The sequence below is a fragment of the Bombina bombina genome, chromosome 6 (assembly GCF_027579735.1).
Source record: "Bombina bombina isolate aBomBom1 chromosome 6, aBomBom1.pri, whole genome shotgun sequence".
NCBI classification, from domain to species: Eukaryota; Metazoa; Chordata; class Amphibia; order Anura; family Bombinatoridae; genus Bombina; species Bombina bombina.
In genome coordinates, this window is record NC_069504.1 from 930166588 (window position 1) to 930193931 (window position 27344).

The window sequence follows — 27344 nt, forward strand, 5'->3', positions numbered from 1 at the left end:
TTCCAAACACCCTTACCATACTTGATCTTCAAATCACAATTCACCTTACACATCAAAAGGGCATGATCCGTAAAGGGCATCCGCTTTAAAGAAAAATCATCAACACACAAAAATTTAGATAAAAAACAAAAATCAATTCGAGATTTTATCCCACCACTATCACTAAAGAAAGTAAAACCCTCCCCTGAAAAAGAAACAGACCCAAACGCATCCTTCAAACCGAAAGATTTAAGCAAATCAAGTAAAAACTTCCCTGAGCTATCCACCCTACAATCACTCCCACCCTCTCTGTCCCCATTCTTAATAATACAATTAAAATCCCCAACCAAAAAAGTTGGCTCTCGACCTGGCAGAAAAAAACTTTAAAGTTTCAAAATTAAGCAAACGTTCTACCCTATTTGGAGATGCATATACATTAAACAAACGAAAAACAGTCCCACAAAAACTAAAACTAACCAAAAGTACCCGACCTGGGACAATATGAACTACATTAAGGATAGAAAAACTAAACCCCTTAAACAAAACTCCCACCCCCCCATTCCTATCAGAAGAACAAGACCATACTTTAGGACCATATTCCCAGTCAGCACATTTAGGATGTTCAGAGAGACCACATTCCTGCAAACAAAAAATATTAGCAGAACATACAGATAATAATTTAAAAATTGCAGCTCTCCTTGCTATAGTTGTCATACACCTGACATTAAGGGAAGAAATGGTCAGAAACATCACAAAAATAAATTAAAGAAAAACAAAAAAAGAAATAACATCAGGACTTCTTCTTTCCTTTCTTTTTCTTAGGACTCAAAGGAGATCCTTTAAATCTGCCTCTGTGACGTTCCGACCTCCTAGGCTCCCCCTTGCCAGCCTCATAACCAGTAACTTCAGCAAGTTGGTTCACATCTCTTTTATCTAGATAACCAACAGAAGAGGCATCAGAAAAGTCACCTATACACTGGCTTGAGTCAGAAGGAACGTCTTTAGTAGAGACAGAAGGAAACTCTGAAATTAAAGAGTCAGCATCACTTGTAGTATCTGGATCTGCACCCTTAACTACTGGAAGATTCAAATCAGGACTCTCCCATCCATCAGAATCCGCATCTATTTTTCGCTTGGAGGCAGATTTTTTCCCTTCAGTGTCCATATCCTCCTCAGAACTAGAGGACACAACAGCAGACCAATCAATGTTCTCCCCTTCACCAAGAACAGCATCAGGAGCAGCATCACAAGATGACTCAGTAAAGGAAAAATTATCTGTCCCAGGAACAGCAACAGTATCATCCACAGAATTGGGCAACAGGGATTCAAGAACATCTGAAGCAGCTATCAAATTAGATGTAGCAAGATCCACTTCCTGAAGATGAGATTGGGCTTCCTCCAACTTCTCAGCCACAGGAACCACCACAGGAGCATCAGACACCTCTCTGACAGGGACCCCAAATGCAGATTTCTTTCATGTAATTAGCAAGAGCCCATGAGCTAGTGACGTATGGGATATACATTCCTACCAGGAGGGGCAAAGTTTCCCAAACCTTAAAATGCCTATAAATACACCCCTCACCACACCCACAAATCAGTTTTACAAACTTTGCCTCCTATGGAGGTGGTGAAGTAAGTTTGTGCTAGATTCTACGTTGATATGCGCTCCGCAGCAGGTTGGAGCCCGGTTTTCCTCTCAGCGTGCAGTGAATGTCAGAGGGATGTGAGGAGAGTATTGCCTATTTGAATGCAATGATCTCCTTCTACGGGGTCTATTTCATAGGTTCTCTGTTATCGGTCGTAGAGATTCATCTCTTACCTCCCTTTTCAGATCGACGATATACTCTTATATATATACCATTACCTCTGCTGATTTTCGTTTCAGTACTGGTTTGGCTTTCTACAAACATGTAGATGAGTGTCCTGGGGTAAGTAAGTCTTATTTTCTGTGACACTCTAAGCTATGGTTGGGCACTTTTTTATAAAGTTCTAAATATATGTATTCAAACATTTATTTGCCTTGACTCAGGATGTTCATCATTCCTTATTTTCAGACAGTCAGTTTCATATTTGGGATAATGCATTTGAATCAATCATTTTTTCTTACCTTAAAAAATTTGACTTTTTCCCTGTGGGCTGTTAGGCTCGCGGGGGCTGAAAATGCTTCATTTTATTGCGTCATTCTTGGCGTGGACTTTTTGGCGCAAAATTTTTTTCTGTTTCCGGCGTCATACGTGTCGCCGGAAGTTGCGTCATTTTTGACGTTCTTTTGCGTCAAAAGTGTCGGCGTTCCGGATGTGGCGTCATTTTTGGCGCCAAAAGCATTTAGGCGCCAAATAATGTGGGCGTCTTATTTGGCGCTAAAAAAAATATGGGCGTCACTTTTGTCTCCACATTATTTAAGTCTCATTATTTATTGCTTCTGGTTGCTAGAAGCTTGTTCACTGGCATTTTTTTCCCATTCCTGAAACTGTCATTTAAGGAATTTGATCAATTTTGCTTTATATGTTGTTTTTTCTATTACATATCGCAAGATGTTCCACGTTGCAACTGAGTCAGAAGATACTTCAGGAAAATCGCTGCCCGGTGCTGGAGCTACCAAAGCTAAGTGTATCACTTTTGGTATCTGTTCCTTCAGCTGTTGTTTGTATTAAATGTTATGACAAACTTGTTAATGCAGATAAAATTTCCTTTAGTACTGTTACATTACCTGTTGCTGTTCCGTCAACATCTAATACTCAGAGTGTTCCTGAGTTTTGTTTCTAAATCCATTAAGAAGGCTATGTCTGTTATTTCTCCTTCTAGTATACATAAAAGTCTTTTAAAACTTCTCTTTTTTCAGATGAATTTTTAAATGAACATCATCATTCTGATACTGATAATGGTTCTTCTGGTTCAGAGGTTTCTGTCTCAGAGGTTGATGCTGATAAATCTTTGTATTTGTTCAAGATGGAATTTATTCGTTCTTTATTTAAAGAAGTATTAATTGCATTAGAAATAGAGGATTCTGGTCCTCTTGATACTAAAACTAAACGTTTAAATAAGGTTTTTAAATCTCCTGTAGTTATTCCAGAAGTGTTTCCTGTCCCTGATGCTATTTCTGAAGTAATTTCCAGGGAATGGAATAATTTGGGTAATTCGTTTACTCCTTTTAAAACGTTTTAAGCAATTATATCCTGTGCCATCTGACAGATTAGAATTTGGGACAAAATCCCTAAGGTTAATGGGGCTGTCTCTACTCCTGCTATATTTTTAGCGGATGTTGCTGCAGCTTCAACTTTTTGGTTAGAAGCTTTAGCGCAACAAGTAACAGATCATAATTCTCATAGCATTATTATTCTATAACATGCTAATTATTTTATTTGTGATGCCATCTTTGATATCATTAGAATTGATGTCAGGTATATGTCTCTAACTATTTTAGCTAAAAGAGCTTTATGGCTTAAAACTTGGAATGCTGATATGTCTTCTAAGTCAACTTTGCTATCCCTTTCTTTCCAGGGTAATAAATTATTCGGTTATCAGTTGGATTCTTTTATCTCAACTGTTACTGGAAGGAAGGGAACTTTTTTACCACAGGATAAAAAATCTGAGGTAAATTTAGGTCTAATAATTGTTTTCGTTCCTTTCATCACAACAAGGAACAAAAGCCTGATCCTTCATCCTCAGGAGCGGTATCAGTTTGGAAACCTTCTTCACTTTGGAATATATCCAAGCCTTATAGAAACCCAAAGCCAGCTCCTAAGTCCCCATGAAGGTGCGGCCCTCATTCCAGCTCAGCTGGTATGGGGCAGTTTACGTTCTTTTCAAAGAAATTTGGATCAATTCCGTTCACAATCTCTGGTTTCAGAACATTGTTTCAGAAGGGTACAGAATTGGCTTCAAGTTAAGGCCTCCTGCAAAGAGATTTTTTTCTTTCCCGTGTCCCAGTAAACCCAGCAAAGGCTCAAGCATTTCTGAAATGTGTTTCAGATCTAGAGTTGGCTGGAGTAATTATGCCAGTTCCAGTTCTGGAACAGGGGCTGGGGTTTTATTCTATCTCTTCATTGTACCAAAGAAGGTCAATTCCTTCAGACCAGTTCCGGATCTATCAATATTGAATCGTTATGTAAGGATACCAACATTCAAGATGGTAGCTGTAAGGACTATCCTGCCTTTTGTTCAGCAAGGGCATTATATGTCTACAATAGATTTACAGGATGCATATCTGCATATTCCGATTCATCCAGATCACTTTTAGTTTCTGAGATTCTCTTTTTTAGACAAGCATTACCAGTTTTGTGGCTCTACCGTTTGGCTTAGCATCAGCTCCAAGAATTTTTACAAAGGTTCTCGGTGCCCTTCTGTCTGTATTCAGAGAACAGGGTATTGGTATTTCCTTATTTGGACGATATCTTGGTACTTGCTCAGTCTTCACATTTAACAGAATCTCATACGAATCGACTTGTGTTGCTTCGTCAAGATCATGGTTGGAGGATCAATTTACCAAAAAGTTCATTGATTCCTCAGACAAGGGTAACCTTTTTAGGTTTCCAGGTAGATTCAGTGTCTATGACTCTGTCTTTGTCAGACAAGAGAAGTCTAACATTGATATCAGCTTGTCAAAACCTTCAGTCACAATCATTCCCTTTGGTAGCCTTATGCATGGAAATTTTAGGTCTTATGACTGCTGCATCGGACGCGATCTCCTTTGCTCATTTTCACATGCGACCTCTTCAGCTCTGTATGCTGAACCAATGGTGCAGGGATTACACAAAGATATCTCAATTAATATCTTTAAAACCGATTGTACGACACTCTCTGACGTGGTGGACAGATCACCATCGTTTAGTTCAGGGGCCTTCTTTTGTTCTTCCGACCTGGACTGTAATTTCAACAGATGCAAGTCTTACAGGTTGGGGAGCTGTGTGGGGGTCTCTGACGGCACAAGGGGTTTGGGAATCTCAGGAGGTGAGATTACCGATCAATATTTTGGAACTCAGTGCAATTTTCAGAGCTCTTCAGTCTTGGCCTCTTCTGAAGAGAGAGTCGTTCATTTGTTTTCAGACAATGTCACAACTGTGGCATACATCAATCATTAAGGAGGGACTCACAGTCCTCTGGCTATGAAAGAAGTATCTCGAATTCTGGTTTGGGCGGAATCCAGCTCCTGTCTAATCTCTGCGGTTCATTTCCCAGGTATAGACAATTAGCAAGCGGATTATCTCAGTCGTCAAACGTTGTATCCGGGCGAATGGTCTTTTCACCCAGAGGTATTTCTACAGATTGTTCAAATGTGGGAACTTCCAGAAATAGATCTGATGGTTTCTCATCTAAACAAGAAACTTCCCAGGTATCTGTTCAGACCCCGGGATCCTCAGGCGGAGGCAGTGAATGCATTATCACTTCCTTGGAAGTATCATCCTGCCTATATCTCTCCGCCTCTAGTTCTTCTTCCAAGAGTAATCTCCAAGATTCTGAAGGAATGCTCGTTTGTTCTGCTGGTAGCTCCAGCATGGACGGATTCTTTTTCGGATGGCCTCTTGCCAACCGTGGGCTCTTCCGTTAAGACCAGACCTTCTGTCGCAAGGTCCTTTTTTTCCATCAGGATCTCAAATCTTTAAATTTAAGGGTATGGAGATTGAACGCTTGATTCTTGGTCAAAGAGGTTTCTCTGACTCTGTGATTAATACTATGTTACAGGCTCGTAAATCTGTATCTAGAGAGATATATTATAGAGTCTGGAAGACTTATATTTCTTAGTGTCTTCTCATCATTTTTCCTGGCATTCTTTTTAGAATTCCGAGAATTTTTTTTTACAGTTTCTTCAGGATGGTTTAGATAAAGGTTTGTCCGCAAGTTCCTTGACAGGACAAATCTCTGCCCTTTCTGTTCTTTTTCACAGAAAGATTGCTAATCTTCCTGATATTCATTGTTTTGTACAAGACTTGGTTCGTATAAAACCTGTCATTCAGTCAATTTCTCCTCCTTGGAGTTTGAATTTGGTTCTGGGGGCTCTTCTAGCTCCTCCTTTTGAACCCATGCATTCATTTGGACATTAAACTTCTTTATTGGAAAGTTTTGTTTCTTTTGGCCATCTCTTCTGCCAGAAGAGTCTCTGAATTATCTGCTCTTTCTTGTGAGTCTCCTTTTCTGATTTTTCATCAGGATAAGGCGGTGTTGCGAACTTCTTTTGAATTTTTTCCTAAGGTTGTGTATTCTAACAACATTAGTAGAGAAATTGTGGTTCCTTCATTATGTCCTAATCCTAAGAATTCTAAGGAGAAATCATTGCATTCTTTGGATGCTGTTAGAGCTTTGTAATATTATGTTGAAGCTACTAAGTCTTTCCGAAAGACTTCTAGTCTATTTTTCATCTTTTCTGGTTCTAGAAAAAGCCAGAAAGCTTCTGCCATTTCTTTGGCATCTTGGTTGAAATCTTTAATTCATCATGCCTATGTCGAGTCGGGTAAAACTCCGCCTCAAAGGATTACAGCTCATTCTACTAGGTCAGTTTCTACTTCCTGGGCGTTTAGGAATGAAGCTTCGGTTGATCAGTTTTGCAAAGCAGCAACTATGTCCTCTTTGCATACTTTTACTAAATTCTACCATTTTGATGTGTTTTCTTCTTCTGAAGCAGTTTTTGGTAGAAAAGTACTTCAGGCAGCGGTTTCAGTTTGAATCTTCTGCTTATGTTTTCATTAAACTTTATTTTGGGTGTGGATTATTTTCAGCAGGAATTGGCTGTCTTTATTTTATCCCTCCCTCTCTAGTGACTCTTGCGTGGAAAGATCCACATCTTGGGTAGTCATTATCCCATACGTCACTAGCTCATGGACTCTTGCTAATTACATGAAAGAAAACATAATTTATGTAAGAACTTACCTGATAAATTCATTTCTTTCATATTAGCAAGAGTCCATGAGGCCCACCCTTTTTGTGGTGGTTATGATTTTTTTGTATAAAGCACAATTATTCCAATTCCTTATTTTATATGCTTTCGCACTTTTTTCTTATCACCCCACTTCTTGGCTATTCGTTAAACTGATTTGTGGGTGTGGCGAGGGGTGTATTTATAGGCATTTTAAGGTTTGGGAAACTTTGCCCCTCCTGGTAGGAATGTATATACCATACGTCACTAGCTCATGGACTCTTGCTAATATGAAAGAAATGAATTTATCAGGTAAGTTCTTACATAAATTATGTTTTCTTGCACAAAAGAGGTAATATAGAGTTCAATGCCTCATCAGAGACCTCTTCCTCATTCACAGATGGCTCAACTGCAACTGAAGATGTTTTTTTTGCAACATCAGCATAGGAAGGCTTCACTCTATCAAGCCCCTGCAACATCATCAAAGGACACATCCTGCACAGATGACTTGAAGAACCACACAGGTCACAAGTCCAGCGTTTACTACAGTGGGCAACAAGATGATCCTCCTCACCGCAATTTCGACAACTGGCACCTGGGCAATATTTAGCAATGTGCCCAAACATGTTGCAACTACGGCAAAAAAGAGGCATGTCATCATAGTATAGGAAACCTCTATTTCCACCAATGGCGAAAGTCTGTGGAGGGTGTTTCTTTCCACCAATACCTAATTCATCAGGCACAAACCGCACCCAGAACCTGCGCTTTCCATTGAAAGTCCCAAACTGATTCTTCAGCTTGCTACCTCCTTGAACATCATCAAAGTAGCGACAAAGAAACAGACGAATTTCCACATCAGTGACCCAAGGGTTGTACATATGTACTGTCACCGGGATTCTTCTCTCCCTCTGCACACAGGCAACAAATTTCATGCCAACCAACTCTGGAGCAGCAGCCATATCAATAGTCCGTTGATAGCAGGTCTGTAAATAATGCTCATCGGTGAAAGCCACATCAAAAATCCCTCTTGAAGGGAATGACTGAACACAATGCAAACTTGCTCTTGGCATCTTCAAAACACCCTCCAAAACCACCTGCTGGACATGAGCCAAACCAATCTTCTCTCGAAAGTCCTCAGAAATCAACACCTGAAGTGTATGGGGAACATTTGGCACATTGGTAGCCATATTTGCCCTATTGCCTCTTTAGGCTGGATTTCAGAGCGCCCCCCCAAAAGCAGCATGTGGCTGAAGTCCAGGGACGATGCCACAAGGCCAAGGGGACGGCCCTACTACCCAGTTGCTCTACGCCTAAGGAGTAGCCACCCCCCCAATAGCAGCAGGAGCCCAAACCCCAAAGGGAAAGGACCCCAGGCCGAAGGGGCAGGTCTCCAGGCAGCAAACCAAGACCAAGACCCAAGCACAGAAAACTGCAGTTGATCCAAGCCAAAGGCCCGAGAAGCAACCTCAGCTGATCATTTCGGCCTATTGTGGGCCTCGTCAGTGAGGTGCAGCCACATTCCTCTAAGCACACTGGGCAAGGAGTCCACGTCTGGTTTCCCCATCTCCCATAGGGAGACTTCCCCAGGGTCATAATAATTTGCATATGAAGAGAGAAACGCTCTACCAGGAACGAACAACAGCTCATCAGCTAGTTCTATGGCGATTTACCACCCGGAAGCAGCCTCTTTTAGACCAGTGTGCTTTTCACAGAGGAAAACTTTCCTGAAGAATATCAGTCTGATCCTGCCAAGTAAGGTCAGTCCAGCCCCGAAATACCAGGCAATTCTCCTCTGAACAAGGAACATGACAACCCCAGACGATCGTTTCGGCCTCCTATGGGCCTCGTCAGTGAGGTGCAGCCACATTCCTCTAAGCACACTGATTTGCATACACTTTGTATGCAAATTAATATGACCCTGGGGAAGTCTCCCTATGGGTGTTGGGGGAACCAGACGTGGACTCCTTGCCCAGGCTGCTTAGAGGAATGTGGCTGCATCTCACTGACGAGGCCGAAACGATCATCTGGGGTTGTCATGTTCCTTGTTCAGAGGAGAATTGCCTGGTATTTCGGGGCTGGACTGACCTTGATTGGCGGGATCAGACTGAAATACTTCAGGAAAGTTTTCCTCTGTGAAAAGCACACTAGTCTAAAAGAGGCTGCTTCCGGGTGGTAAATCGCCATAGAACTAGCTGATGAGCTGTTGTTCGTTCCTGGTAGAGCGCTTCTCTCTTTGTATGCAAGCATTTTTAAACACCTTTCCAATTTACTTTTATTATCCAATTTGCTTTGTTTCTTGGTATCCTTTGTTGAAAAACATATATAGTTTGGCTCAGGAGATGGGACCTAGCTGCTGATTGGTGGCTATATACATTGTATTATTGGCTTACCTATGTGTTCAGTTAGCTCCCAGTAGTGCATTGCTGCTCCTTCAGTAACGGATACCAAGAGAATGAAGCAAAATAATAATAGTAAAGTGGAAAGTTGTTTAAAATGATATGCTCTACCTGAGTCACAATTTTATTTGGGGGGTTTCATGTCCCTTTAAATCTCTTGGTATTATGTGTTTAAGAGCATAAATAGGTAGAGGTCTTAAAGTGAATGTAAATTTAGATGATAAAGAGCCCGGTTTTTAAAAATCCAATTAAAAACAGGGGCATCTTAATTCATCAAAATTTACATTTCACTTTAATCTGCATCGCTTCCCCCGCCCGTCGCAAAGCCTCTTTCCGGGTCTAAAATGAGGAAACCTCCTCCAAACACGGTGTTGAATCAGATGGAAAGCCGTTATTGGAGGATGACCGATCCATCATTTCTGACGTATGAAGAGGCTTGCGATGACCGGGGGAATCGCTGGAGCGGCTGTCAAGATTAAAAGGTAAGTATTTTCACAACACAAGTGAAATGTAAATTTTGATGAATTAAAGTGCCCCTGTTTTTAATCGGATTTTTAAAAAACGGGCACTTTATCATCTAAATTTACATTCACTTTAAGCACTATATGGAAGCAGTGTTTAAATGTTATATATTGTTGCAAACACTGCTGCTGTGTAGTTCTCAAGAGATGAGCACGCTAATCAGCATATCTATATATGGTCTTCAACAAGGGATACCAAGAGAACAAAGAACATTTGATAATGAAAGTGAATTGGATTTTTTAAAATTGCATGCTATGGGCCCATAAATCAAATGTAGGGTGCACAAGATTCCCAGCTAGGAACCTGTCCGGCCTTGTCATGGTGTGCAGGAGCCTGCACTGCAAGGGCTCACAGCTGCCTTCACAGCTTGATAAATGGAGCTCTATTTCTGAATCTGGAAAGCTTCATTTTGACTTTCACGCCAAATATAAAACACACTTATTTTAAAAGACAACCTGCTCTATCAACATGGTGAATTTTTTATTTTTATGACCATTTAAATTGTGCATGGTATGACTTGTGCCGCTCTTCCTGTGCATTTGAAAGCACATTGCATCAGGCTATTTAGCTTCTTACAGTAGTACAATGTTGTGCCAAGTCATAGTGTTTGGGTGCATATGTATAAATTATAGATAAGTATATTATAGGTCTAATTACATATTTTATTTGCCCACCTGCACATACAAATATGGGCTGTATAAAAAAATGTTTTACTTACCAATCCTCTTCAATGACATTGTTTCTGCTCTGCTCAAGGCTCTTTTCTACAGCCTCCAGTTCAGCAGCCGTCTGTTCAAGAAGTGCACAAACAGAATGCTGAAAGAAAACAACAGTTTAGTTCAATCTCCTAATTCTTGACTCCATACATACATTAGATATTTCCAGCAGAGACAAAGATAAGACTAACTACCATAGAGCTGGGAGGCGTTATATAGAGCTTGTGGGATTTGGAAATATTTGTCTCCTCCTAGTGGTAGGGAATGTAATTCCCAGGAGTAATGGATTGTGGACTCATACAACCTTTATGGAAGAAAATATATATTAACCTATAGGGCAGGGGTGTCCAAACTTGGCTCTCCAGAGGTTTTGGAACTACATTTCCGATGATGCTCAGCCAGCATTTTATCTAGCTGAGCATCATGGGAAATGTAGTTCCAAAACCTCTGGAGAGCAAAGTTTGGACACCCCTGCTATAGGGCTTTAGTTAAAGGAAAATAATAGTAAAAACTGAAATGTGCATGAGTGTATTTTACTTTTTTTAATAGAAACATTTTTGCAATGTTCTTCTGTCTTTTATTTGCAAAAATGCTTCTAGTAAAACCAATCATAGTTAAAGGGACAGTATACACCAATTTTCATATAACTGCATGTAATAGAGACTACTATAAAGAAGAATATGCACAGATACTGATCTAAAAATCCAGTAAAAAAACTTTTAAAAACTTACTTAGAAGCTCCCAGCTAAGCACTGTTGATGAGGTAGTCTGGGACACCCACTGAAAGGGGCTAGGTAAACAAAAAGAGCACAAACTCCCCCCTCCCACCTTCCCTGCATATGAAAAGACAGATATCCTAAACAGGAGCCTGCAGGAATCTGTAAACGCGCGTATACATCTGGCACTGTGGGGCTTGGTTAGGAGTCTGAATATCAGCACAATGTTCTTAAAAATAATCAAAACTATACATTTTTATAAAAACACTACCAAATGGGCTATATAAATGGATCATCTACCTAAACACTTATGCAAAGAAAAATCTAGTGTGCAATGTCCCTTTAAGATTACAAATGAAAATGTTTAAATATTCACCTATCCCTAACAATTACACATTTTTTTCCATATATTTCTAGTTTACAAAGTAAATGCAGAAAAAACACACAAATATTTCAAGCAAGTCATAAAATTCCACAACTTCATTGGAAAGTAGCTGAGACTTGGGGCACATATGATTGTCTTGGTCTCTTATATCTGTTTCATTAAAAAGAACTGAAAATGTACACTGCAACATATCTAGTGAACCATAAGGTCAGAGAACAAGGAGGTCTTTCAGTTTGCCCTTTCTTTGTATGTACAAGTGGTTTTGGGTTTCTGTTGTGTGGCAGTAGATGGGTCATTAATATAAGTTACAAAAGACTTCTGGTGTAATATACAGTATATCAAAAAACCATACCCTGTGCAAAATTAAAAAGAAAACACAGAAGACTCTAGTTTAAAGGCTTTATAAAAAATGCACATAATCCTAAAATGTATTAAAGCAATGTGCAGAGTGAACCATGAATTACCCTTTTACAAAATAACATTTGTGTACAGTATAAATAAGTAAACACATTCTGACTGTAATTTCACCACATCATTCTGTTCTTATAATTAGAGATTGTATATTAAATATACACTTTTAAAATGCTATTTTTTTAACAATAACAGTCTATTTAAAAACACAAGACTTCTTAAAAATTAAACTTCCATGTTTAAGATAGAACATGCACTTTTACAAACTCTTTGAGATACTTGTTAATCAGATTTCTTTTGTTCTGTTGGTACTTTTTTATGAAGATTAAAAATAGGTAGGTTTAGAAGCAGGAATGTGTCCTTTGCATTCTATGGTAGAAGTGTTTGCTACAGTGTTTGCAGCAATGCTATACATTGTTGCAAATGATGCTGTCAGAATGCTAAAGACACATATACAGTCCTGAGCTTTTCTAGATCTCCCCTTCAACAAAGGATACCAAGAAAATGAAGGACATGTGATAGTAGTAAATTTGAATGTTTTTATTTTAATTGAACACTCTGACTAATAAAGTTTAATTTTAACTTAACTGTCCCTTTTGTGTACTCAAGCAATGTTTGGCAAGGGATGTAAATAAAAGGGTTAACAAATATGATGTATGAGCTCTGGATAGCCTGCATAGGGAAGGATGGAGGGAGGACATTATTAGACAGGGAACCTTGTATAAGATAAAGATACCTAGAACAGTGCACAGAACATGGAACAATTACATTATTGTTTGAGACAAAATAACCAAGAAACTCGAAAGCATCATTTTACTCATGTGGGTGAGAAGGAAATCAAATGTGCAAACTTAAGTTGTATCTCACATTCCATTGTTTGCTCCATGACCTCACAGGGAATTCCCACTCCCCATAATCCAAACCACCCTCTCTGTAGATAAAAAGACGCTTTACTTCTGGGACTCAAAGAGACCTTGCAATCTTCAGAGATCCATTTAAACAGGAGGCACTGCATGTTAAAACTCCAATTTTGTTATGCACACGTATAACATCACACATTTAGAGACAAGTATAATGGCTAAAGATAAAGACAGCTCACACAGAGAAAGCACTAAGGTTGGTTGGGAGTGAAATGCGTCAGATGATCTTTCTCTATCTATAGCCACTGTGCTTGCCTATATATTTGTTTTGTTTTTTTGTGCGGCTACATAATAAAAGGGAAATTTTAAAAGGGCAGTATACTGTAAAATTGTTTCTCCTTTAATGTGTTTCCAATGACTTGTTATCCCAGCAGCAGGGTATAAAACATATGAGAAATTGCTTGTTTAGGTTTAATTTTGTATATGAAATAGCTGGTTTTGTTAGGTTAAATTTTGTATATGAAATGAGCTTGTAGATCTCCTTATGTTATCACTTTCTTTACACACAAAAGCTTATCTCTGTTTGTATGCCAAATCCCAATACTTAGAAAGAACAATTGAAAATTAACATTTTATTACTTATCTCACCTACTATCTCACCTACCTCCCACTGGAAGTGTAAATTCTTCTGCTGGCTATGTTTACACAGCTTTTTTATAGCCTAGGTAGGGGTACCACAGGCAGAATCCACTATTTTAATTGTTGATAGAAACTTAAAGAAGTTATTTGTAAAAAATGTAATACACTCCAGCAGGTAAAATGGATCATTAGGAACAAATGTAAAGGGAGAAAATGTTAGGGTAAACTTTTAAAGATACATGAAACCCACATTTTTCTTTAATGATTTAGAAAGAGCATCCAATTTTAAACAACTCTCTAATGTACTTCTATTATCTAATTTGCTTCATTCTCTTTATATAATTTGTTGAAAAGTAGAAGCTGATTGGTGGCTGCATATAGATGCCTCATGTGATTGGCTAACCCATGTGCATTGCTATTTCTTCAACAAAGGATATCTAAAGAATGAAGAAAATTAGATAATTAAACTAAATTGAAATGTTGTTTAAATTTGTATACTCTATCTGAATCATGAAAGAAAAAAAAATGGTGTTTTGTGTCCCTTTAACTTATAGTGCCTGCTGCTGTGAATGAGGATTGTAGTGCTGCTATGAGTCCCACAAGGAAAATCTGTAGATAATAATAATAATAATAATAATAATAATAAACAACAATATGTAAATACCCAGACGGCTACACAAGTTTTGGTATGGCTGATAACATGGTTATATTCAGTGTGCTAGTTCTTGCTTTGTGTATACCAGAAGGCTACACAAGTTTTGGTATGGCTGATAACATGGTTATATTCAGTGTGCTAGTTCTTGCTTTGTGTATACCAGACGGCTACACAAGTTTTGTATGGCTGATAACATGGTTATATTCAGTGTGCTAGTTCTTGCTTTGTGTATACCAGAAGGCTACACAAGTTTTGGTATGGCTGATAACATGGTTATATTCAGTGTGCTAGTTCTTGCTTTGTGTATACCAGAAGGCTACACAAGTTTTGGTATGGCTGATAACATGGTTATATTCAGTGTGCTAGTTCTTGCTTTGTGTATACCAGAAGGCTACACAAGTTTTGGTATGGCTGATAACATGGTTATATTCAGTGTGCTAGTTCTTGCTTTGTGTATACCAGAAGGCTACACAAGTTTTGGTATGGCTGATAACATGGTTATATTCAGTGTGCTATTTCTTGCTTTGTTTATACCAGAAGGCTACACAAGTTTTGGTATGGCTGATAACATGGTTATATTCAGTGTGCTATTTCTTGCTTTGTGTATACCAGAAGGCTACACAAGTTTTGGTATGGCTGATAACATGGTTATATTCAGTGTGCTAGTTCTTGCTTTGTGTATACCAGAAGGCTACACAAGTTTTGGTATGGCTGATAACATGGTTATATTCAGTGTGCTAGTTCTTGCTTTGTGTATACCAGAAGGCTACACAAGTTTTGGTATGGCTGATAACATGGTTATATTCAGTGTGCTAGTTCTTGCTTTGTGTATACCAGAAGGCTACACAAGTTTTGGTATGGCTGATAACATGGTTATATTCAGTGTGCTAGTTCTTGCTTTGTGTATACCAGAAGGCTACACAAGTTTTGGTATGGCTGATAACATGGTTATATTCAGTGTGCTAGTTCTTGCTTTGTGTATACCAGAAGGCTACAAAAGTTTTGGTATGGCTGATAACATGGTTATATTCAGTGTGCTATTTCTTGCTTTGTGTATACCAGAAGGCTACACAAGTTTTGGTATGGCTGATAACATGGTTATATTCAGTGTGCTAGTTCTTGCTTTGTGTATACCAGAAGGCTACACAAGTTTTGGTATGGCTGATAACATGGTTATATTCAGTGTGCTATTTCTTGCTTTGTGTATACCAGAAGGCTACACAAGTTTTGGTATGGCTGATAACATGGTTATATTCAGTGTGCTATTTCTTGCTTTGTGTATACCAGAAGGCTACACAAGTTTTGGTATGGCTGATAACATGGTTATATTCAGTGTGCTAGTTCTTGCTTTGTGTATACCAGAAGGCTACACAAGTTTTGGTATGGCTGATAACATGGTTATATTCAGTGTGCTATTTCTTGCTTTGTGTATACCAGAAGGCTACACAAGTTTTGGTATGGCTGATAACATGGTTATATTCAGTGTGCTAGTTCTTGCTTTGTGTATACCAGACGGCTACACAAGTTTTGGTATGGCTGATAACATGGTTATATTCAGTGTGCTAGTTCTTGCTTTGTGTATACCAGAAGGCTACACAAGTTTTGGTATGGCTGATAACATGGTTATATTCAGTGTGCTAGTTCTTGCTTTGTGTATACCAGAAGGCTACACAAGTTTTGGTATGGCTGATAACATGGTTATATTCAGTGTGCTAGTTCTTGCTTTGTGTATACCAGAAGGCTACACAAGTTTTGGTATGGCTGATAACATGGTTATATTCAGTGTGCTAGTTCTTGCTTTGTGTATACCAGAAGGCTACACATGTTTTGGTATGGCTGATAACATGGTTATATTCAGTGTGCTAGTTCTTGCTTTGTGTATACCAGAAGGCTACACAAGTTTTGGTATGGCTGATAACATGGTTATATTCACTGTGCTAGTTCTTGCTTTGTGTATACCAGAAGGCTACACAAGTTTTGGTATGGCTGATAACATGGTTATATTCAGTGTGCTAGTTCTTGCTTTGTCTATACCAGAAGGCTACACAAGTTTTGGTATGGCTGATAACATGGTTATATTCAGTGTGCTAGTTCTTGCTTTGTGTATACCAGAAGGCTACACAAGTTTTGGTATGGCTGATAACATGGTTATATTCAGTGTGCTAGTTCTTGCTTTGTGTATACCAGAAGGCTACACAAGTTTTGGTATGGCTGATAACATGGTTATATTCAGTGTGCTAGTTCTTGCTTTGTGTATACCAGAAGGCTACACAAGTTTTGGTATGGCTGATAACATGGTTATATTCAGTGTGCTAGTTCTTGCTTTGTGTATACCAGAAGGCTACACAAGTTTTGGTATGGCTGATAACATGGTTATATTCAGTGTGCTAGTTCTTGCTTTGTGTATACCAGACGGCTACACAAGTTTTGGTATGGCTGATAACATGGTTATATTCAGTGTGCTAGTTCTTGCTTTGTGTATACCAGAAGGCTACACAAGTTTTGGTATGGCTGATAACATGGTTATATTCAGTGTGCTAGTTCTTGCTTTGTGTATACCAGAAGGCTACACAAGTTTTGGTATGGCTGATAACATGGTTATATTCAGTGTGCTATTTCTTGCTTTGTGTATACCAGAAGGCTACACAAGTTTTGGTATGGCTGATAACATGGTTATATTCAGTGTGCTAGTTCTTGCTTTGTGTATACCAGAAGGCTACACAAGTTTTGGTATGGCTGATAACATGGTTATATTCAGTGTGCTAGTTCTTGCTTTGTGTATACCAGAAGGCTACACAAGTTTTGGTATGGCTGATAACATGGTTATATTCAGTGTGCTATTTCTTGCTTTGTGTATACCAGAAGGCTACACAAGTTTTGGTATGGCTGATAACATGGTTATATTCAGTGTGCTAGTTCTTGCTTTGTGTATACCAGACGGCTACACAAGTTTTGGTATGGCTGATAACATGGTTATATTCAGTGTGCTATTTCTTGCTTTGTGTATACCAGAAGGCTACACAAGTTTTGGTATGGCTGATAACATGGTTATATTCAGTGTGCTAGTTCTTGCTTTGTGTATACCAGAAGGCTACACAAGTTTTGGTATGGCTGATAACATGGTTATATTCAGTGTGCTATTTCTTGCTTTGTATATACCAGAAGGCTACACAAGTTTTGGTATGGCTGATAACATGGTTATATTCAGTGTGCTATTTCTTGCTTTGTGTATACCAGACGGCTACACAAGTTTTGGTATGGCTGATAACATGGTTATATTCAGTGTGCTAGTTCTTGCTTTGTGTATACCAGACGGCTACACAAGTTTTGGTATGGCTGATAACATGGTTATATTCAGTGTGCTATTTCTTGCTTTGTGTATACCAGACGGCTACACAAGTTTTGGTATGGCTGATAACATGGTTATATTCAGTGTGCTATTTCTTGCTTTGTGTATACCAGACGGCTACACAAGTTTTGGTATGGCTGATAACATGGTTATATTCAGTGTGCTATTTCTTGCTTTGTGTATACCAGAAGGCTACACAAGTTTTGGTATGGCTGATAACATGGTTATATTCAGTGTGCTAGTTCTTGCTTTGTGTATACCAGAAGGCTACACAAGTTTTGGTATGGCTGATAACATGGTTATATTCAGTGTGCTAGTTCTTGCTTTGTGTATACCAGACGGCTACACAAGTTTTGGTATGGCTGATAACATGGTTATATTCAGTGTGCTATTTCTTGCTTTGTGTATACCAGACGGCTACACAAGTTTTGGTATGGCTGATAACATGGTTATATTCAGTGTGCTAGTTCTTGCTTTGTGTATCAGTTTGAAGCTTTTCCCTCTTTACTCTGATATAATTTGCCTCTTATTTGCATCAGTATTTTAGAAACTATGACTAAAGAGTGCTTTATCAGTTTATTTCTAATAGCTGTATGTGATAAACTCCAGTAGTTTTATTGCCAGACACTACCGAGGGATCTGGTCACAGTTATTTTAGCACAGTCAAATGATTAGCCCTTATGGTATAATAACAGCTTATTTTGTGCAGCAAAGTCATTGTATTTTGTACAGTACTTAGTTTTAAAATTGAAAACTTTTGTTTATAACACTGGTAGAATAAATAAAATCTCCAAGTGTATTTTTGTGGACAATAAAGTTTTTTTAATGAGCACTATGGGGCCGATTTATTAATCAGCGTATGCTGCTCATTCCGTGCAAGCCTTCCGGCTCGCCAGAATCAGAAGTTAAGAATCAGCGGTCTTAAAGGGATATTCCAGCCAAAATTGGAAACAACATGGGTGCATTGCGGTATTGAATAGAAACGATTTTGTCATATACATGTATTAGCAAAAATGCTTCTAATAAAAACTATAACTGTTTCAAAAGTGTATTCAAGTATGCACCGTGCACCAGCATTTTAAACTCAGCACTTGCTCAGAGAGCCTAAGGTGCTTGTACCATCTGGTAATAACTAAATTTGTTAATTGCTGACATTATACAAACCCCAGTGATGATCTGAGCAGCTGCAGTATTTAAAATGCTGGTGCACTGAGAATATCTAGCTATGCATCACATGCACGTGCAGAGAAATATGTTAACACTAAAATAGTGATAACATTTACTAGAAGCATTTTTGCTAATACATGTATCTTGCAAATATGTTTCTATTCAAAGATGTAATTAATCTATGTGCATTTAAATTTTGACCGGAATGTCCCTTTAAGACCGCTGCTCCTTAACTCATCCTCCACCTCTGAGGTGGCGGACTGCAATCATCCCAATCAGATACGATCGGGATGATTGACACCCCCTGCTAGTGGCCGATTGGCCACGAATGTACAGTGGGCGGTATAGCACAAGCATTTCACCAGAAATGCTTGTGCAATGATAAATGCCGACAGCATATGCTGTCGGCATTTATCGATATCGGGCAGACATGTTTCGCAACAGTGAATCATGTCCGCCCACCATTTCTTAAATCTACCTCTTGTTGTCTATATGCATAATGCAGTTATAAATGAATACACCGTTGCTTGGTGATGTTTTACTGTATTGCATGGGTTGTGGCCTAGTTTTATGAATACAGTGGACTATATCTGTTAGTTTTCTAAGTACATTGGGATACGTTAAACAACATTATATTTATAATCTTTTTTTTATTATGAAGGATTAAGGATAATGAAATCTCACTACTGATAACACACTACCAACCTTGTATACACAGTGCAAACTATTGTACACTGTGTAATTTTGGAAAAATGTATCATGGTGTATATTTGCTCAAAAGAAGAGTACATAAAACACTAAAATACGTATTTATTGCTTTGTCTAGCACCTATATTTCCAAGTGCTTATGATGCAATTCTAAAATTCTAAGACATCTGACTGTATTCCAAGCCCCATATATTAAAGAGAAAACACTAAGGACACATATATGAAAAAAGACAATAAATACCTCTCTTTATAGCTTCCACTTTTTTTTTACTCTGGAAAATCCCTAGAGTAAGAATTGATAAATGAGGCTATAAAGCAAAGTTCAGCTAATGAGGTGCTGAGGCAGTACTAGACCTCACTAGATCTATTAAGAGTGTTTAATGCGGATTAATTTTAGCCTGAAGATGTCGCTATTATAAATTAGTAGGAGCTTATTTATAGTTACTTACTGAATTTTCGTCTCTGAATCCTGCTTCACATGTCTCACCCTTGTTCTTATTTGGCTTCTTTAGATACCGATAGCTTAAGAGGTTGTACCAATGGGCCTCCGTCTCTCCTGATCTGCGAATATCAGCCAAGCTGATCTGAGCGCCGCCCTGAAACAAAAATAAAATAATTATAATAGCTTAATAGTGAACAGCAGAAAGAGAAAAAGTATAGAAAGTCCATACTTGCCTTTAATTGTATTTATTTTAAAGCCGTGTTTGCAAGAAAAACAAGACTATAAATAAAATATAAAAAACTTATCTATACCTCAGGTTGATTCATAGACTAATCCACATCAGGGTGAAGCTTTGGGGCTATGGTATTTCACCTGATATTATTTAATAAAGAAGCAGGCAATCCATAAGACTATGGGGCCCAATTATCCTTTACGCTCGCCGGAAATAGTAGTTATGAAGCAGCGGTCTAAAGACCGCTGCTCCATAACTTGTCTGCCTACTCTAAAGCCGCGAACATCAATCCGCCCGATCCGATACGATTGGGCTGATTGACATCCCCTGCTAGCGGCCAATCTGCAGGGGGCAGCATTGCACAAGCAGTTCACCAGAACTGCTTGTGCAATGATAAATGCAGACAGCGGCATTTGAGCCCGAAACGTTGCACATTTACTAGTCTTGTATGTTGCAATAAATAGTTTGTAACCCGGCGTTAAAAGACAAGAAGTGAGCGTTGAGCAAAATTTTGCCAGCGCTGCTTAAGTCAGCGGTGAGCTGGTTGTACGTGCTCGTCCACGATTTCCCCATAGGAATCAACGGGGAGATCCGGCTGAGAAAAAGTCTAACACCTGAAAAAAAGCAGCATACAACTCCTTAACGCAGCCCCATTGATTCCTAGGGGAAATAAAAGTTATGTCTACACCTAACATGAACCCCCGAGTCTAAACATCCCTAATCTTACACTTATTAACCCCTAATCTGCCGCCCCCAACATCGCCGTCACCTACATTATACTTATTAACCCCTAATCTGCCGCTCCGGACACCGCCGCCACCTACATTACATGTATTAACCCCTAATCTGCTGCCCCCAACATCGCCGACACCTACATACTATTTATTAACCCCTAATCTGCCGCCCCCAATATCGTTGCAACCTACCGACACTTATTAACCACTAATCTGCCGCCCCCAACGTCGCCGCCACTATAATAAACATATTAACCCTTAAACCGCCGTACTCCCACCTTGCAAACATTAGTTAAATATTATTAACCCCTAATCTGCCGTCCCTAACTTCGACGCCACCTACCTACATTTATTAACTCCTAATCTGCCGCCCCCAACATCGCCGCCACTATATTAAAGTTATTAACCCCTAAATCTAAGTCTAACCCTAACACCCCTAACTTAAATGTAATTTAAATAAATCTAAAGAAAATTACTATCATTAACTACATTATTCCTATTTAAAACTAAATACTTACCTATAAAATAAACCCTAAGCTATCTACAATATAACTAATAGTTACATTGTATCTATCTTAGGGTTTATTTTAATTTTACAGGCAAGTTTGTATTTATTTTAACTAGGTAGAATAGTTATTTAATAGTTATTAACTATTTAATAACTACCTAGCTAAAATAAATACAAAATTACCTGTAAAATAAAACCTAACCTAAGTTACACTAACAGCTAACACTACACTATAATTAAATAAATTACCTAAATTAAATACAATTACCTAAATTAAATTAAATTAGCTAAAGTACAAAAACAAACAAACACTAAATTACAGAAAATAAAAAACAAATTACAGATATTTAAACTAATTACACCTAATCTAATAGCCCTATCAAAATAAAAAAAAGCCCCCCAAAATAAAAAAAACCCTAAACTAAACTACCAATAGCCCTTAAAAGGGCCTTTTGCGGGGCATTGCCCCAAAGTAATCAGCTCTTTTACCTGTAAAAAAAAATACAAACAACCCCCCCAACAGTAAAACCCACCACCCACACAACCAACCCCCAAATAAAATACTATCTAAAAAAACCTAACCTCCCCATTGCCCTGAAAAGGGCATTTGGATGGGGATGGGCATTGCCCTTAAAAGGGCAGTTAGCTCTTTTGCAAGCCCAAACCCTAACCTAAAAATAAAACCCACCCAATACACCCTTAAAAAAACCTAACACTATTCCCCTAAAGATCGACTTACCGGGAGAAGCCTTCATCCAAGCCGGGCCGAAGTCCTCAACGAAGCCGGGAAAAGTCTTCATCCAAGCCGGGCGAAGTGGTCCTCCAGACGGAGCATCCTCTTCATCTGACGACTAAAGACGAATGAAGGTACCTTTAAGTGACGTCATCAAAGATGGTGTCCCTTAGATTCCGATTGGCTGATAGAACAGCCAATAGAATGCTAGCTCAATCCTATTGGCTGTTTGGATCAGCCAATAGGATTGAACTTCAATCCTATTGGCTGACTGCATTAGCCAATAGGATTTTGTCTACCTTAATTCCGATTGGCTGATAGAATTCTAGCAGCCAATCGAAATCTAAGGGACGCCATCTTGGATGACGTCACTTAAAGGTACCTTCATTCATCTTTAGTCGTCGGATGAAGAGGATGCTCCACGTCGAATGTCTTGAAGATGGACCCGCTCCGCGCCGGATGGATGAAGATAGAAGATGCCGTCTGGATGAAGACTTCTGCCCGTCTTGGGGACCACTTCGCCCGGCTTGGATGAAGACTTCTCCCGGTAAGTCGATCTTCAGGGGATTAGTGTTAGGTTTTTTTTAAGGGTGTATTGGGTGGGTTTTATTTTTAGGTTAGGGTTTGGGCCTGCAAAAGAGCTAACTGCCATTTTAAGGGCAATGCCCATCCAAATGCCCTTTTCAGGGCAATGGGGAGCTTAGGTTTTTTTAGATAGTATTTTATTTGGAGGGTTGGTTATGCGGGTGGTGGGTTTTACTGTTGGGGGGGTTGTTTGTATTTTTTTTTACAGGTAAAAGAGCTGATTACTTTGGGGCAATGCCCCGCAAAAGGCCCTTTTAAGGGCTATTGGTAGTTTAGTTTAGGCTAGGGTAGTTTTTTTTTATTTTGGGTTGTTTTTTTTTATTTTGATAGGGCTATTAGATTAGGTGTAATTAGTTTAAATATCTGTAATTTGTTTATTATTTTCTGTAATTTAGTGGGGTTTTTTTGTACTTTAGCTAATTTAATTTAGGTAATTGTATTTTATTTAGTTCATTTATTTAATTATAGTGTTGTGGTAGGTGTTATTGTAACTTAGGTTAGGTTTTATTTTACAGGTACTTTTTATTTATTTTAGCTAGGTAGTTATTAAATAGTTAATAACTATTTAATAACTATTCTACCTAGTTAAAATAAATACAAACTTGCCTGTAAAATAAAAATAAACCCTAAGATAGCTACAATGTAACTATTAGTTATATTGTAGCTAGCTAAGGGTTTATTTTATAGGTAAGTATTTAGTTTTAAATAGGAATAATGTAGTTAATTATAGTAATTTTATTTAGATTTATTTTAATTATATTTAAGTTAGGGGGTGTTCGGGTTGGACTTAGATTTAGGGTTAATACATTTAGTATAGTGGCGGCGACGTTGGGGCGGCAGATTAGCGGTTAATAAATGTAGGTGGGGGCGGTGTTAGGGACGGCAGATTAGGGGTTAATAATATTTAACTAATGTTTGTGCGGCTGTTTAGGGGTTAATATGTTTATTATAGTGTCGGCGACGTTGGGGTGGCAGATTAGGGGTTAATAAATTTAGGTAGGATGCGGCGACATTGGGGGCGGCAGATTAGGGATTAATAAATATAATATAGGCGTCAGCGATGTTGGGGGCAGCAGATTAGGGGTTCATAAATATAATGTAGGTGGCGGCAGTGTCCAGAGCGGCAGATTAGGGGTTAAAAACTTTATTTTAGTATTTGCGATGTGGAAGGGCTTCGGTTTAGGGGTTAATAGGTAGTTTATGGGTGTTAGTGTACTTTTTAGCACTTTAGTTATGAGTTTTATGTTACAGCGTTGTACAATAAAACTCTTAAAGGGCCATAATACCCAAATGTTTAAACACTTGAAAGTGATGCAGCATAGCTGTAAAAAGCTGACTAGAAAATATCTCCTGAACATCTCTATGTAAAAAAGAAAGATATTTTACCTCAAAAGTTCCTCAGTAGCCACCTCCCATTGTAAAGGATTTCTAAGCAGCATTTTAGTATGTCTGTCCTGGGACATCTGAAGGGATGAGCATCGTGCACTCTCATCTTATTTCACCAATCAGGTAAAGGAAGTTTACAATGAAATCTCATGAGAGTCAAGTCAAATCTCATGAGATCACAGTAAAAGTTCATGACCTCAGCACTGCTGATGCTGATTGGCTGCTGTTCATTTCTTCATTTTTTAATTTTTTTTACCTGCAGCTGGAAGCAGTTGAGTATAACTTTTTACACAGAACTTAAACTGCTGAGCTGAGGAGATTGTGAGGTAAAATATCTTCCTTTTTTACTTAGAGATGCTCAGGTGATATTTTCCTGTCAGCTTTTTACAGTTATACTGCATCAGTTTCAAGTGATTTAGCATATGAGTATTATGTCCCTTTAACTACTGAGTTTTAAATGCGTTAGGACTCTTGGAGGTAGAGGGTGTACCGCTCACTTTTTGGCCTTCCAGGACAGACTCGTAATATCAGCGATATGGAAGTCCCATAGAAAAAATACTTTACGAAGTTTGCGTAAGTCATTTTGCGGTAAGGCGAAAGAAGTGTGCGGTGACCCTAAACCTTCAAGACTCGTAATACCAGCGGGCATAAAAAAGCAGCGTTAGGACCTCTTAACGCTGCTTTTTTACCCTAACGCACAACTCGTAATCTAGCCGAGAGTGTTTTATTTTAACACTAAAATGTCCCTTTAGAGCAGGGGTGCCCACACTTTTTTGTGTTGGGATCTACTTTTCAAATGACCAGCTTAACGAGATCTACCCACTAAAAATGGGCCATCTCCTAAGCTTACATTCCTTCTTTTTCAAATAAAGATATCAAGAGAATGAAGAAAAAGTGTTAATAGGAGTAAATTAGAAATTAGAAAGTTGTTGTAAAATTGCATGTTCTATATATAAAACATGAAAAAAAAAAAATGAAATGTGTGTTTCATATCCCTTTAAGGTTGCATGATTTAGCAACACATGGATGTGCAAAAGCATATAGATACAACAGATTCATCTTGACGACAAAAGTAGCACTGACTTTGGGTTAACAGGAGCAACCCCTTGTGCCATATTACAAAACACTGCATTCAAATTACTGCCACTGACCCCCTTTACTTTGAGCCACGGGCTTGGCCTGATATGACCCAGTGAGGCTTACACAAACAAATGTCAATAGCGCACCATGCAGACCATTTCTTACGGGGTCAACACAACAGGCTGATTTGGCCTGTACCAAACTTTACCAGGAGTCTTTTTCTCTCTCTCTCTCTCTCTCTCTCTCTCTCTCTCTCTCTCTCTCTCTCTCTCTCCTTATATACATATATATCTATGTGTTAATATGTGTATTTACACATATTAACACATAAATATATATATAAGCATATACATAAATATTTACACTTTGCCGCCCATTGCTGCGCGACTTACCCCCTTTGCTACGCTAGTTCTCATACCGTGTTTGACGACATGAGAACGGGGATCCCATTGGAGCCGATGGAAGCACACTCTTGTGAGCTCAATGCTTTCATGCAATGCGAATGTGAGGTTGCATACGCATTGCACCTAATTCGTAATACCAGCACAGATTTGCGTGCGCTGGTATTACAAAGTGGAGCGCAAATATCGCTTTAGCAAAATCGATATTTTGCGCTCTGCTTGTAATCTGGCCCAATATCAGATAAAATACACACTTGTTAGCAACAATACAGTTTATTTAGTATTAATTAACATGAGTTTTGAATAAAGTTAATAATCTTAAAGATCAAAAGACATAATACAGACCTAAACCATTTTGCCTATTTCAATGAGTTTTTGAATTATGATCGCAGCAGCACAATCATGAATAGGCCGGGGGAGTTGTACTCAGTAAGGTACCTCCAGCTAAATTTGCTCACAAATAAATTTTAGTGAACCTTGGCAGGACAATACAGAAACCAGGGTTGCATGGGTGAGATATCTTAATGCAATGAAGACCCAGAACCCGCTTTACTGAGGATTAGTGAATCCAAAACAGTCAATCTTAAAATTGTCTATCATTTCTGATGACGCAAAAAAATATTAAGTCTAAAGATATTATTATTAAATATAAGTCTAAAGATATTTTTTAGCTCTCAAGCGATAGTCTAGGGTGTGCTAACATCTGCATATCGGATAGCATGGGGGCGCGCTAAATCCCTCACATAATAAACTTCTATGGGGGTGTGCAGTAAAATTCATGTCAGCTATCACACAAGCACTAAGCCAATGGTGTTATTAATGTAGTTCTGTGTTGTAAAATTAATAACTTACTTCAGGTCTTTAAAAGCGCTACATTTATAGCTGTAATTTGGATTGCACTAGAGTGAAACACTTAACTCCCTGCACTATCCATTAAAAATATAGGGGCTGCATTAAAAGTTACTTTGGTTTAAATATTTAGCTATCCACTTCTAATGCCAGATTGTGCGTTATTCTTTGAGCAAGGTTGTACAAATTTCCCTACTTTATGGATCGCGCCACACTTCTAGTCCTTGTCTAATCTAGCCCAACATTTTAATTATGAATAGTTAAAAAAACAAACAAAAAACAAACAAACTTTAGAATGTTCTCCACATATTTATTTTGCCATCTTGTTCTGTAATTTAATTCTGTGGTTCTTCCAGAGCCTGAGAAAGCAATATTCTGCACTGTGATCACTTCATCTGTGTATGAGCTCTGTTCATAACTGGCCACAGTAAAGATCACATAACCATACTCAAGAGTCTTTTCAAATGGTATGTTTCTGGGTTGAAACACATAAATGCTTTAAAACTATTTATTTTGCATGTGATCCCTAATTGTCCATATATATATATTATGCATATCTAACAAAATCTACTATAATGCTATTTAAATCTTTCACTTAATTTTATCTGTGTCCCTCTAAGTTACCAATGATTGAATAAAAACATCTGTAATTATTTGTATTTTCTGTGAAATATTCTTCATGTTTTCTTTGATTGTTGATTTATATTATTTGCATTGAACTGAGTCACCCTCTAACATATTTTCACAGCATCAGTGATTAATAAAAGACCATTTAAATGATGCAGTGCTGCCACTGTGCACAAAATGCGATGAGCAGGAAGAGACATCACGCTGTATCCATAGCAACAAAAGTACCACGCTGTACAATTCAATTCTAAAGATACAAAGGATTCCAAATTAAAATAAAAGCAAAATGTATTATGCATTTGGGTATAAATATCAAAGCATTTCAACTTCTATTGGGAAAGCTAAAACGCTGGGATAATCATACACATGTACATCACAAAGCAATATATGATTCAAACCTTCTCCCAGCTGATG

At 38.3% G+C, this 27344-nt stretch overlaps 1 protein-coding gene across 1 annotated transcript in view; it reads right to left on the minus strand.

Moving 5' to 3' along the window:
- Positions 1-27344, minus strand: part of WWC1 (WW and C2 domain containing 1) — a 425359-nt gene that overhangs the window by 56264 nt on the left and 341751 nt on the right. Inside the window, exons 16-17 of the mRNA XM_053718574.1 lie at positions 19803-19949; positions 10466-10563 (exon numbers count right to left, since the gene is read on the minus strand). Of these exons, the coding sequence (XP_053574549.1) occupies positions 10466-10563; positions 19803-19949 (245 nt within the window). The remainder of the gene's footprint in view (positions 1-10465; positions 10564-19802; positions 19950-27344) is intronic.